Here is a 15,306-nt window from a genome sequence, read left to right as displayed (position 1 = left end):
AAGAATACTACATAGAGCCTGAACAGGTGCTAGGGATTCTATGAAATAGATGCAAACACAAGAAATCAGCAGAATCCATGTGCTTCCTGGTTATAGCAAAAGACATTTTAAATAGAATGCTCAGTGCTTGTCCTGTCTAGTTTCCCTGAAGCCTATAGTGATTGACACAAGGCTTTCTCCCCTAACCCAACTAACAGCCATTTTTTTTTCAATCCTAGAAGATGTTAGGTGAGCAGATGCAAACTCTGAGAACATGCTTATTTTACAATGGCTCATGCATAATTGATCAGAACGTAGGATAGAAGGAACCACATTTCTTAGATTCTCAACACAGGCTTACTAGAGGGGTTCTAATTCAGAGGGACTCTGGGTACACATTCCACTAAATGAATGTGCAGTATTTTTTTAAAAAGTGGGACCAGAAGACAGCCTTCTAGTTGTCTAGTTGTCATTATTGTTCTGTTTCACTTACCTAGAACCCAAGGCAGTATCATCCATTCCACGACAGTTGGAGGAGGTCCTTGAACATGGAGGTCTGTTCTAACAATATGCTGAGAAGCCAGGAGAAGCATGAAGAGGAAGGTCAGATAGGATGCTGTGTGGCAGATGAACTTGATAAAGGGTTTCTTGATGAAAAGCCCAAGGTTGCTTCTGGGTGAGATCAGATAGGCTATGGACAGCATAGGAAACAGGAATCCAATGGTCATGCAGGTCAGAAGCTTGACTACCCAGTGTTTTCTCCGCCATCCAGGGAAGCCATCGTACCACAAGGTGGCCAGCAATTGTTGGCAGTTTGGCTGAGCGACAAACTGGGAAAAGAAAAAAAAATTAAGTACTTGAGATGCCCAGGACAAAGTCAGTGCTCACAATACTTCTATTCACAGTCTTCTCCAGCAAGAACCTATGTGACACAAAGGAGACTGAGAGTCATTAAAAGCATATTGAAAAGTCCCGGTCCCCAGGTCCATTCCTAACAGGCTGAGACTTCCTAAGTATGGAGACTCCCAAAGTATGGAAGGATTGAGCCTGGATATCAGTTTTCTAAATTTTCCTGGAAATATATATGTGTCTCAGTTGAGAATCCTGAGGATATTCATTTCAGATTGATTTACTTCTACTCACTCCCTTAGCCTACATGAGGTCACTGCCAAGCATACAGTTGGTTTGGGGAAACACAAACTGCCAGAGAATAAACTGTGCCTGTGGCTATGGTTTGAAATGTAAATTAGTTCCCTTTTTGATTTTTGCCTTTTTCCCATTTTGTTTTGAGTATCACTTGGCTGGTTTGCAATAAATAAGGTTGCTACTTTGCTATCTATTTAATAACCGTTCTAGCCTCAACATACAACACAGGAAAAATATTTGGGGGCCAACACTGTAATAGTGTATACTAATCCAGCTGGGATTTGACTTAAGGCAATTTACAAAGTGTCAGTGATTAATAATTAAGGAATAATCAGCAATGCAAGTCACCCTCCAGCTGCTACTTCCTGGTAAGTGACTCAATAGGGAGCTCAGCTGTCAACTATGATTTGAAATACTGCCTACATTTGACTATTCAAGCTTCCCGGGGGACAGATTAACATAGTTACATCATGTAGCATGCTAATACAAAGGACAGAAACCTCTTCCATCATTTACACAACACCTAAGGCAAACTATCCCAACTTTCCTGTTATATTTACAATGACTAGAAAGTCTCAATCAAGTCATTCTTCTCCTTAATCTACTTTATGGGTAGACTATATTTCTCAGCATCCCTGGTCATGAGGCTAAGTTCTCATTAACCAAATAGGAAGAGAAATGGTGTGTGACAGTTCTAGGAACTGTAGAAGTGTTCTACGTGTGTTCCTCTGTGGCTTTACCTCATTTGGGGAGCTTTTGAGAGCCTATGTCCCTCAATATCCACGTGGAAGAGAACTATCCTGCTGACCAAGAATATTTATCTTGAAACATTACATTCATGAGAAAATTCTATAGTATTTAAGCCACCATATGCTTTCAGGTTTAAAGCAGGTGAAAATTATGAAACTGTGAAAAATAATCTCTATGACTAAAGAGATGGCTCAGTGTTTAAGAGCCTCAGTAGGAAGGGAGGCACTTGCAGAGGACCCGGGTCAGTTCTAAGGACCCATATGGTGGTTGACATCCATTTGTAACACTCTAGTTCCAGGGGGATCCAATGTCCTCTTCTCACTTCTGTGTACACAGGCACACAAGTGGCACACATACACACTCAAATGCAAAATCATCACACACACAAAATATACCAAAATATTTTCTAATTTGCAAAATATTCTTATCCTCTGACTTCATCGTCCTTTCCACAAATTCATACACAAGTCATATAGATCCTCTTTACTTTTCTGGGTGTACTGGCTGGTTTTGTCTGTCAACTTGACACAAGCTGGAGTTATCGCAGAGAAAGGAGTCTCCCTTGAGGAAATGCCTCCATGAAATCCAGATGTAAGACATTTTCTCAATTAGTGATCAAGGGTGGTTGGAGGGTCCATTGTGGGTGGTGCCATCCCTGGGCCGCTACTCCTGGGTTCTATAAGAAGTCATGGTGAACAAGCCAGGAGAAGCAATTCAGTACGCAGTATCCCTCTATGATCTCTGCATCAGCTCCTGCCTTCAGGTTCCTGTCCTGCTTGAGTTCCAGACCAGACTTCCTTTGGTGGTCAACATCGATGTGGAAGTGTAAGCTGAATAAACCCTTTCCTCTCCAACTTGCTTCTTGGTCATGATGTTTTGTACAGGAATACAAACCCTGACTAAGATACTAGGCATCACAGACTATGCTAAAGAAGCCCAAGAAGACATAGGGAAACTGAAGGGTAAAGCTAGATCTTCAGATGCAATGAAAAAAAAAAAAACCACTGAGAGTATCAAGTCCATTGAGGAAAACAGATGTTTAAAGAGTAGGATGCTTTAAAAATATTTTTACAGTGTATTAGTCTTCTCCTTAGAAATATGCCTCACTGAGCAACAATACCAACAAACCAGAGCTCCCAGGGTCTAAACCACCAGCCTGCGAGCACATAGGGAGGGACCCATGGCCCCAGCTGTATACATAGGGGAGGATGACATTGTTAGGCATGGGTGGGTGAGGAAGTCCTTGGTCCAGTGAAGGCTGGATGCCCCAGTGTGGGGGAAATCGTGGGTGGGGGCACACCCTCATAGAAGCAGGAGTAGGAGGGATGGGATAAGGGGTTCCTGGGTGAGGAGGGAATGGGGGAAGGGGATTACATCTGAAATGTAAATAAAATATCCAATAAAAAGTTAAAAAAGAATATATAAAAAAGAAATATGCCTCACAATAGCAGATAAAGTCACCTCAGAATCTTTTATCCTCTTGCTTTTTGCAAGCTCCCTATTTCGACCTTCAATATGAGCCTGTGTTCCTTTCACTGTTCTCTTCTTTTTCTTCTCAAATAGTCTTGCAAGTCCACATTTGGGATCATTCTGCTTGCATAATTAAAGGAATCATAAATCATGCCAAAGCCAGTTCTCTTGCCCCCACCACAATGGGTTCTGAATCCAAACATAACAATGACGTCTGGTATCGCCTTATGTATTTTGACTAACTAAGCCAAATTCCCATCTTTAGTACTGTTGCCTTCCCATGGTGAAGGGCATAGATGACCATTTGTTCCTTCTGAGACAGATGGTTGTCCAAAAATTTCTTGGTCTTGATGACTACTGTGTCATTCATGATGGTAGCTATCCTCTCCTCAAGCAGCCAGAGGAAATGGAGACTGCTTTCTGTTGGCCAACCATGTCAATGTGCAAGGAAGGACTCCTCCAAAAGACAGTTTTGCAACTGTGTAGTACAGGAACTGGAAGAGGCATAGGTAAGGCATAAAAAGGAATGAAAATGAGGCTTCCTGGGTGGGGCAATCCCTGAGTGGAGTATTACAGGATGCATAGGAGATGGTTAGATCCAGGAGAAGAAAGGGACTAGGAGTAAGCAACAAAAGCAGAGATAATCAAAGGCATGGATAGAGGTGAAGAAGAGCATGGCTCATCTAGGGAACAGTCTTGGTGTTGCTGGAGCTTGAATTGTGAGGCTGTAAATGACTAGATGAGACTTCAGGGTAGGGAAGGGTTAAAACATCCATCAAAAGGTTCTAATCTTGAGACATGAATAACGCAGACTAGTATTGAGAACAGTGGGGAAATGCATCTTTGCAAGTTTGTATAACAGTTTGAGTATGGACTAATTCTATAATGAAATAGGTAATATTCACTTTCAAGATGGTGCCAATGACACCAAGGCACATTTCTTGGTAGGAAGTACAGTCAGAAATGATACCCAAGTCAGGTAGAGTCTATGGGGTAAGTTCATAAACACTGTGCTCTCTGACAATCCATAGGTAGTATGGTCTGAGGAACACAGAAAGCTGATTTTCTTCATATCTTGCTTGTAGACCTTGTCACCCTGACTGAAATGCATACATCCCTACCTGCTGTCATAGAAACATTGATGTTTTACTCATATATTTAGGAAGTGGTAGTACATAAAAGTATTTAAATACTGTTATCAGTTTCCAGTTAGCATATTGTATTAGCTAGTTAAGGGACCTGCCTGTCAGTAGAGCCCAGATATGAGTTTAAAGCACAGCTAACAGTTTCTACTATAATATTCTATAAACTATATTGGTTCAAATCCTGGCTCTGATGTTGACTAGTCACATAATTTTGAACATTATTAAATCTTTAAGTTAATCAGTCTGAAATAGCCATTTATTTGGCCTTTATTTTCTTCCAACAATGTCTTATAGTTTTCAGTTTACAGGTCTTATACTCCATTCATTAATTCTATTGCCTAGCACTTTATTAACTTTGATGCTATTTTCTTTCTAATTTAATTTTGGGTTCTCTAGTGATAGTGCATAGAAGCTATCAAAAGATAAAATTTGTAACCAATTTATTTATAGCACTAATTAGCTTTTAGTCATGATTCATAAATTGATACAACCTGTATTCTACAAAATGAAATAAAAGGCCCCCACCAGAAAATAAGACAAAAATTGGTTGCGTGAAGGATGGAGAAGAAAACAAAACAGAGATAAAAGCTACTGGTTAGCATCAGGTTACTTCTAGGTACTTTCTTGTGGTAAGAATCAACATAGGGAGAATTTCCTTATTATGCTGGCTCAGGGAGACTGAATTTCCTGTTTTCCAAAACTGCTTATTTGCTTTGAGTATTATCTGGATTCTCAAAGTGTTGGTTCCATTATGTGACAGTCAGTGGAAGGGACTATTTTGATTTAGTCTGTTCTGTTGCAGCCTAGTTCAGAGCTCAGCTCAAAACAAACCCTGGCATGGTAATTGCTGGCTGATTTTGCATGTTGATATTGTAGGTTGTAGTCTTAGTCATCTCTCTTGGTACAACAAATCCTTCTTGTTCATTCCTCAGGATTTTCTCTACACCATATCATGTCTTTCACAACAGAGTTTTAATTCTTCCTTTCTGAACTGGATACTTAGCTGTGCTTCTTACCTAACTGAACTAACAGCTATCTCCAGTCAAGTGATGAACTGAAGTACTATTTGTCTTAATTCAGATCTTAGGGCAAAAGGCCTTTTGTAGTTTTCCATAGATAGCTTTTATCTGCCTAAGGACTTTCTCTTCTAGTCACACTTGTCACACGTTTTGGTCATGAAAGATTGTTGGATTTTGTCGAGTACCTTCTCTGTATCAAGTGATACAATCTTGAGGGTTTGACTCCTCCCTCCACACCTACATTACATCGATGGATTTTATGTTGAATTACTTTCACATTCTTAGGATATATTCCACTTGGCTAGATGTGGGATCCTCCTTATACATTGTTGGATTCAGATTGCCTTTCCTGTTTATTCTATTATTTTCCCCAGCTATTATGGTCTGCCCCAGGCGACTAGATATTAAACAACTGTTGCTTCTGTTTTCCAAAATGCCCTTGTAAAAGGGCTGTTGATATTGAGTCAGCTGTAGGAAGACAAGCGCTGTGACAGACACTTTTCTTTGTAGAGAGTTGCCTGACAGTCATATACTGACAATTCATTAGGGATAGGTTTATTTGGAGTGATTTATAACCATTCGGCTCACGCCAGTTGGTGCCAGGTACTGAATTTTCGCAGATACTGTGGCTAACAGGGACTTTTGGCTTTCCATGTTGCTCTGGGCTGGGTGAAGGAATATGGGAATAGGGCATGTTAAAATACTGCAGAACTTGTTATTCTTCCCAATAGTCAGCTTAAAAGTTTACTTGGATAAATTCATCTCTGATTGTTGGAAGCTTTTGGCTCATTTCTAGTGTTTTTTTTTTTTTAAGTTGATTTTAAGGAAATTCCCAAGGTCTTGGTGCTATTTTGTAAGAGTAGATCTTCCTAAGTCCCAACTCTGCCGTTCTGAAAGTGCCTGTGACTTTTTAACTTGTCATTTGTGAGAACTAAGGGAAATGGTACAGTGTCCCCTCAATTCTTCTGCTTGGGAACATAAAAAGAAACAAAACTCAATGAAACAAAGCAAAATGAAGTCTAAGCACAGGAGATTCTGAATAGCCTGTTGGATTTAGAACATGCTTAGTTTTTCATTAGTATTTTTGTGAAATGCCTGACATAAGGTTGATGCTGAATACATATTTTAAAAAAATTCATTTATTTTTGACAATTTTATACATATACAAAATGTATTTTGACTTTATTTGTCCCCTCCCCCACAAATTCTCCTCCTACCTCATGTCCACCACTCCCTCTCCCCCTTAATAGCTCAGAGCCCAATTGGTGCTGCCTGAATGCCCATGGATGTGAGGCCATCTGCTTGAGCAAACTACTGAAGACAACTGACTCTCCCTTCCCCAGTAGCCATGAACTCACCAACAACTCCTCAGGTAGGGTTGGGGCTCCATTTATGCTGGAATGTTGAATAGTTTGCTTTTGTGCAGGTCTTATGTAGGCAACCACAGCTGCAGAGAGTTTGAGAATTCTTTATTTTTTTTAAACAGATGATTGAGTAATTCTGTGTTGCCAGACCTATCATAGAACCCTCTTTTGAAAGTCACCATTCCTTAGTATACGAAGGAAACTGTGCCAGGTAGCCAAGATAACTTTCCTAGGAACCACCCCTAGGAAACTTCTTAGCATAGCTGTATTGCCATGTGCTCAGATCTTATAAGGTGCCAGATACCAAGATTTCACACTAACAGCAGATACCGGTATCATATTCATTTTACAGATGATGGCAAAGATGCTAAGGTACATTTATTGGTAGGAGGTAGAGTCAGATCTGACATCTTACTTTGGTTGACTCCTTGAGCTACGAACATTGTGGTCCCTGACATTCCGTGGGTAGTATGGTTTGAGAAACACAGAAAGCTGGGTTTCTTCACACCTTACTTGTGGATCTTGCCACACTAATGGAAATGCACATGGCTTACTGCTGTGCAAGAAGCATTGACGTTTTAATCTAGTTCCTCATGTTGTGGCAATCCTCAACCATGAAATATTCATTGCTGTTTCTTACTGTAGTTTCGCTACTGTTAGAAATCGTAATGTAAATAGCTGATATGGAGAATACCTGATATATGACCCCTGTGAAAGGTTTGTTCAACCCTACAGGGGTAGCAACCTACAGACTGAGAACTGCTGTTTTAGGTGGACAGATGTGGTTGTCTTTTTCCCCGTTCAGGGATACGTTTCCCCCCCAGTTCACTTTCCAATTCTTTGTTTATTCATTCATTAATTTATCCACTTTTCATCTCAATCACAGACCCCTCATCTCTTCCCAGTCCCACCCTCATAAATTCCTCCTCCCATTCCTCCTTAGAGGAGGGGAAGCCCCCTTGTCCCTGCCTTAGGTATCACCCACTCTGAGACATCAAGTCACTACAGGACTGAGCACATCCTCTCCTGATGAGATCCAACCATGCAGTCCAGTTAGGGGAAGGGGATCCAGTGTTAGACAACAGAGTCAGAGACAGTCCCCGCTCCAATTGTTAGGGGAACAGGGGTTCTTCTTGGCAAGAATGATGCAAAGTTGTGTTGTCAAGAACTTATTCCACTCTCAGAAAACTAAAATGTTTCTTGGCTTTCCTCTCAGAATTCTGACTTCATTTATGAAGGGAGAATCATCTCCCTTCCCAAGCCTGTCATGTATGGCTTTTGTTTCTACAGCTGTCTAAATAATCAGTTGCCTTTCCTAGCTCATTTACCAGCTGACCCCACGGCACAACAGAATTTGATTTGCTTATGGCAAGGGGTGCATATGAGACTTCTAACAAGTATTTATACATGCTCCAGCTCAGTGCTGACTAGTGCTTGTGGGAGGAGCATGACCTGAGAGACTTGGGCTGACTTCTAGCCTATAGAGCCTAATTACTATGAAACTATTAACAGGGCAACCTCCTCCTATGTGCTTAGATGCTTGTATGAGCCACACAGAGGGTAGGCAGCTTAAGTCCTAAGATGGTTGGCTCCCATGGATCAAGGCCACCCCCTTATCCCAATTCAGGGATTATTTTGCCAAGTAAAGGTTAAAGAGAAGCTCGTGCATATTTTATCTCTCATTACCATTTTATAAGAGAAAGGTCTAGAATGAAAGGCACTCATTCAATTTGGATCTGTTTAATGGCTTTTGGGAAAATCCCACGACTTTGTCATGGGCAGCATACTTTGGGAACTTAGGGCATTCAGTAAAAAAGGGAAGGCCTATGCAGTATAGAGAGAAAACAGCATAGGATACCCAGAAGCAGGGAAAATAAAACAAAATAAAACAAAACAAAAAAAAACCCCAGCAGGTACTTAAGTCCTAAGGAAAGGCTGGTACAAAGGCTTAAAATCAGAGTATGGCACTTCCTCTTGGACGCCTTCCTTAATTTCTCCAGCCACAGATATCCTGTCCTTTCTCCTTTAAGCCCAGACCACTTTGGTTCTTTCTACTAGTCCTTCTGTTATATTTTTCTCTGAAGAGCCTGTGACGTGGCCTTTACATTGGAATTTTAAGCTACTGAGGGGAAGAAGACTTTCACACATGCCATTTCTATCTCAACAGGCATTTATGGCCTTTGACAATATGAGGCCATTACTCTCCCCCTCTCCCTGCCTAAAATTCTGACTCAAATGATCAACTGGCTTTTCCTTTTGGCCACCCAAGCAAATAACTCTTACAGTACATGTCCCTGCCAAGTCCTCCAAAACACAGACACCATTCCTCTTTTTATCTGACTTCTGTAGTCCCTCAAGGCATTTCTGTAGCAGTAGTCACACGAGTCAGAGACAAACTATGCACAGCCTTTCCTGTGCTTTGGGGACTTTCAAAAGCCCTTTATATGTACAGATGGTCCCTGATTCATGATGCTGGGACTTCTCACGCTACAAAAGCAGTAAGCATTCAGTAGAAACTAGACTTCAAATGTAAAATTGTTGCTGTGCATTTGAGGCTAGCCAGAGTTATATTAGTGCAGTGGTTCTCAGGCTGTGGCTACTCACCCATTTGGGGGTGTCACACGAGTGTTCCACAGGGATCTCACATACCAGATATCCTGCATATGTTTACATTATGATTCATAATGGTAGCGAAATTACAGTTATGAATTAGAAATGAAATAATTTTGTGGTTGGGGGGTCACCACAGCATGAGGAACTATATTAAAAGGTCACAGAATCAGGAAGGTTTGAGGACCACATGGAAGTTAGTGACTTAGATGCCAGCTAGGACCGAATAAGAATCAAAGTATCAAAGAATCAAAGTAAATAAAAGAATAAAGAAAACAAAATACAAATATGAGCTTTTTCTTGGGGTAGGCATATGCCATGTGAGCCTCTATAATGGGCGATGGCAGTAGCATGGCTCCCTGACAGTCACCAGAGCATGAACCAAGACATCGCTTCTTTATAGTGGATGGATTCTCAACCAGGCTGTACAGGAAGGAGTTCCAATGTGAGATATTTGCAGACAGACTCACGAGGATGTAAGCCCATCAGAAGTGGAGGCAAAGCTACTTTAACAAACCTAGGCTGTTACCACAGTCAGTTGCCAATAAGGTAATTGAGACTCAGAGAGGCATAGTAATAATAATAACCACAGCCAACATTTCCATGCCTACTGTGCCCCCATGCTATAGCAAGTACTCATGGAGAAGAAGAAAAAGTTAGGGATAGATTTCTCTTGAGCCTTCTGTTTCCACCATCCAAGGAGGTGATGGAAGTGAGGGGGAATTTCCTTGTATGAGTAGAGGACCTGAGGTCAGTGGGCTTTTGAGGAGGGAGCCAGGTTGTGAGATAGAACCAGTCAGCAAGCATGGAGCTTGCAGGGTGTCTATCAGGAATAAACAGTATCTCCTTAGTCTGTCTTACAGGCCTGCTACAGAGCCTGTAAGAAGTCAAGGAAGAAATCAGAGAGAGAGAGAGAGAGAGAGAGAGAGAGAGAGAGAGAGAGAGAGAGAGAGGAGAGAGAGAAGGAAGGAAGGAAGGAAGGAAGGAAGGAAGGAAGGAAGGAAGGAAGGAAAGAAGGAAGGAAGAAGGAAGGACCAAACCTCTATCTGGATAAAAACTGTTGATCCCATACTGAACCATCTCAGTGGCTATTTCCAGATGATTTTATATCAGTGACAATGTACAGAAGTGAAATAGAAGACACTAGAAAAAAGGTTTCTCCCTGGCATGTATTGATTAGCCAGAAGTTTGTGAAGTAGTGCAGTTGCCATTCTACAAAATAGTTTCTAGAAATATATAAATCTGAGCATATGTAAACTTTTTTCTTGTTATTCCCTAAACAATTCAGCCTAGCAACTATTAAGTAGCACTTACATCGTATTTAGTAATATTAGCAAACTGAGGATGATTTAATGTATATGCTATAACATGCAGGCACTATGAAACTTTCTGTAGGGGACTTGAGCACCTGAAGATCTGTGTTGCCAAGAAGGGTCAGTTGCTAGAACCAATCCATCTCCAGCTGCAGAGCCCAATGTTCTCTGAAGTTACTTTGATGAATTGTCTTTGTATGATTATAAACAAACAACTTCAAGCTGGACAGCTTCTAGAAGATACAAATATTTCTTCTTTCTTTAGTTTACTTTGCAAATAGGAAGATTTGACAGAGGAGAATGAATAGTCTCCTTCTCTACTGGGGAAAATACAGGTTAGTGAGAAACAATGTCTATCAGTTACAATTAGATCAGAGGTAACGGCCTTTTTATGTAGTTTTTTAAAAGCCTGCTCATGTTTCTCTTTCATCACATCAGAAGTCAGCTCTGCAAAAGATAGTTTGTGAACAAGAGTATGTTTGAAAATCAGCTCAGTGGAAATGATCCCAGATCCAGTGACTTTTCTCTGGTTTGTAGCTACCAATCAAGCTGGACTCAAGAAAGCCATCAAGGACAATGCAAAGAAAGGAATACACTCTAGGCCAGTAGTCGTCAACCTTCCTAAGGCTGTGACCCTTTAATACAGTTCCTCATGTTATGATGACCCCCTAACCATAAAATTATTTTTGTTGTTTCTTCATAACTGGAATTTTGCTATTGTTATGAATTATAATGTGAATATCTGTGTTTTTCTGATGGTCTTAGGTGAGCCCTGTGAAAGGGTCATTCAGCCCCAAAGGGGTTGGAACCACTGCTGTTGAGAACCGTTGCTCTTGGCCACAGCAACAAGTTTGGATAGCTGTATCTTCATTAAACATGCCCCTTCTACCATCTCCAAGACAGCAGACATCAGATACCAACAAATAACAGTTAGTAGGGAGTTCTGGCCCAGCATATGGTTGGAACTAGCCCTTATGCTGGACAGGTAGTCTCGGTTTAGGGTATTTTGTATTCTTCAGCTAAATCACAAGTTCATCATAATAAATTTAATGCCACAAGGAGATACCTTCTATTTTTTTAAAAAAATAATTAATTAACTTTACAATTCTGATCTCAGCTTCTCCTCCTTTCTCCCCCACCCCTCCATTTTTCTTATCCTGGCATTACTGAGACATGTTATTCACAGCCGCCTGTGTTGTGGCCATTTGCTTATAGATGTGATTCTGAACCTGGGCTGCTAGTTTAAAGGGGAAAATGGATAGCAGACTCACATGAGATGTCAATGGGAATAACACTTCCCATGTCAACCTAGACCCAAGCCCCACTACTGTGAAGTCAGTGGAGGAAAAGTAGGGCTGGAAGCTTAAGACTATCTCCAAACACATATTTTAAAGTATATTTTTGCTTGAAAATAATTATACGCAGTGGTCTGTATTACCACAATGGGTTCCCTTACAGATACTAATTCTCTTGTGTTGGTTATGGTAGATAGACTTTGAAAGGAAAAAGGAATTAGACCAGTTTTAGATACTACAGTAGTTTTCAACCTTACTAATGCTGCAACTGTTTAATAAAGTTCCTCATGTTCTGGTGACTCCCAACCACTAAAATTGTTCTCATTGATAATTCTTAACTATAATTTTGCTAGTTATGAATCGTAATGTAAATATCTGATATGCAGGATATCTGATATGCGGCCCCCAAAAGGTCATGACCCATATCTGGAGAACCGCTGCCCTATACAATGGTTTCTTCTAGACACAAGATGGCAGCAGAGGTGGGGGTGGTGGTTCTTCTTTCTCTGAAAGGCTTTCTAAATGGAAAGGGAAACCAGTGTTGGGGAGTTTCTCAGCAGGGAAGGAGGGGGTGACATGACACATGAAAGTAAGAGAAAAGGAGAACCTCAGAGTTGAGTAAAGCCATGCAAGAATTCACATGGGCACATGGTCAAGGTCAGGTCACCTGGGAATTGCAAGTCAACAGGCTTAACTCAGGAAGCTGGACGGGGACTTTGAAGAATAAACATCCCAAAGCAGAGAGAGATAAACCAATGGTCAAACTCATACCACAAACCCAGCAGGGGTTTGGAACTCTGATGAGAACCAAAGTTATAACTGATTCTGCTGGCATGTCTGACACAGCTGGCTGTTCTTTGAGGGCTGCTGAAGCCCAACACTGAGAGAATGCAAGAGGTCTAGCGGCGACAAGCCTCATCTCAGCCCCATCCCTGCCTCTCCCTCAGGACCAGATGTGTCTTGGAATTCTAAGTTTGTTAACATTTTGATCAATAACATATTAACAGTTTGGACCATAGGTCAGGTTTCCCAGTCGTGAGGCAGCCCTCATCGTTACGTTTGCCAAGCTTAACATACGCAAATACAGGATGCTAAGTTAAATACACATTTCAGATAAGTAACAAATGATCTACAACAAATGTATTGATAATCTTTGGTTTATAACCCTCCAGGCCAGATGTGATGGTCTGTTTCTATAACACTAGCACTCAGGAAGACTGAGGCAGGAAGATTTTTTTTCTTTTTCTTTTTTTTTTGGTTTGGTTTTTCGAGACAGGGTTTCTCTGTGTAGCCTGGCTGTCCTGGACTCACTCTGTAGACCAGGCTGGCCTCAAACTCAGAAATCTGCCTGCCTCTTGGCAGGAAGATTGTTATGAGTTCAACATAGGCCAGGCTATGGATTGAGGCTTCGTAGCAACAAAAACTTCATAAAACTTATAATAGTCTACTTTATGAATTTTTACGTTTAGGATAGTGGGAAGGCTGTACACATTCAATAGAAATCATATTTTGAATTTAAAATTTCGATCTTTCTGGGACAGTCCCTATGTGGTATGAAACTCTTATGATGCTGAGCTGTGGTGGTGAAGCACAGCTGTCAGTCAGTCCTGTGGTCTCAATGAGAAGTGATGGGTATGCTACAGAATTCTATGTACCTAAGCTGGGATATTTTACAAGTTAGCTGTATTAAAGGCAGTTTTGACTTATACTTTGAAGTGGCCATGGGTCGTTCTGTCAGAACAACCTATCCTAAGTGGAGAGGCATCTATATTGAACCTCTAGTCTTACTTGAGCTCCAATTTGTGGTGGTTCTGAACACAAGTCTTTGGGTTTGAGCCTGTATCTGTGGAACAATGGTGTTGCCTTCCTCATAGGACTGATATGACAACCATACAGATCATGGGTAGGAAGTACTTTGCAATGTTCTCAATATTGGGCAAATGGATAGATGTCTTTGATCACATAACAGAATAATACAAGCTTCAGGAGTAAAGGATGCTTCTAATGATAATGTTGCAAAGTTAGGGGCATAGTGTTTACTTTATAATCAGATGGAGAGACCCTGGAATTCAAATGGCAGCCACTTTGCAGGATGCTTATGGGCATGGTACTTAATTTCTCTGGCCCTTTGTTTCCCTATTTGCAAAATGAGGATTATAAAGTAACCTGTATCTTAGTGTCATTATAAGGATTAAGAGAGTTAATTCAGTTGTCAGGCAACTAAGAAACATGATTTTTAAAATCATGGATTATTATGAGGATTAAACGAGCCCTTCACTTAATAAAGGGTAGCTATTTTCATCATTATTGGTTTTATGCAATAGTTGGAGAGTTGTTGCTTCCTGTATATATAGTATTGTGATGATGAGGTGTATGATTCAGTGCAGTCATGCTTAGACAAAATTTGTATGCATCATGCTTGCCTCCATTATCAGTCACTCTGCACATTCTCCTGATATGATACGTCCTGTTACGCTAATTATTGGCTTTGAATTCTGGAAGGGAGATTGATGGTGGTGGTGGTGGGAGGGAGAAAAGATGGTGAGGTACAAGAGAGCTATTGTATTGGAAAGTACATCCATTTGGAGTCAGATCCAATGAGAAACCGCTAACAATCGAATTCTGGAGAGGAAAACTGGATTGTTATGCAAGCTGCATCATAGAGGATGGAGGGCAACTTGGTAGATAACAGAGAAACGTTTTTGTTGTGAGAGACTGGCAAGTCAGGACTATAAAAAGGATGGCTGACAAGCTGTGGAATCTCACGACTGCTTTTAAAGCTGGGACGCGACTGGGGTTTTCATTTGAAGTAGAAACTTGGGGGCATCTATTTCTTGGAATCCTTCCCTCTCTTCGGAGTCTTTCCCCCTTAATTACTGTGGCTCCTGTGTGCTTAATACAACCCAGGAACAGTGTGGCCTGTATGGTTCCATCTCCCCAGCCACCCTCCTCACTTCTCCACCTTTTTGATCAGCCATGCTCTCTCTCTGTGGTACACATAGGAGGGAGTTTTAATGCTTGGAAGGCTTCTAAGAAATCACTTTCCAGTTTGAAGATGTGGCTGAAGAGTAGGGATCTTAATGTGCACAGAGCTTTGATTCCAGTCCTCAACACTGAAAACAAAACAAAAACAACCCCCCATATCACCCCCCCAAACCAAACCAAACCAAACCAAACCAAACCAAACCAAACCAAACCAAACCAAACCAAACCAA

General features: G+C 41.0%; 1 protein-coding gene across 1 annotated transcript in view; it reads right to left on the bottom strand.

Annotated features, from left to right (window-relative positions):
• Positions 1 to 15,306, bottom strand: part of Trpc5 (transient receptor potential cation channel subfamily C member 5) — a 126,948-nt gene that overhangs the window by 45,004 nt on the left and 66,638 nt on the right. The window contains exon 3 of the mRNA XM_028773873.1: positions 473 to 809. Within this exon, the coding sequence (XP_028629706.1) occupies positions 473 to 809 (337 nt within the window). The remainder of the gene's footprint in view (positions 1 to 472; positions 810 to 15,306) is intronic.

Source organism: Grammomys surdaster, unplaced genomic scaffold, assembly GCF_004785775.1.
Source record: "Grammomys surdaster isolate TR1022 unplaced genomic scaffold, NIH_TR_1.0 236, whole genome shotgun sequence".
Taxonomy (NCBI): domain Eukaryota; kingdom Metazoa; phylum Chordata; class Mammalia; order Rodentia; family Muridae; genus Grammomys; species Grammomys surdaster.
This window is presented reverse-complemented; position numbering and strand designations above follow the sequence as displayed.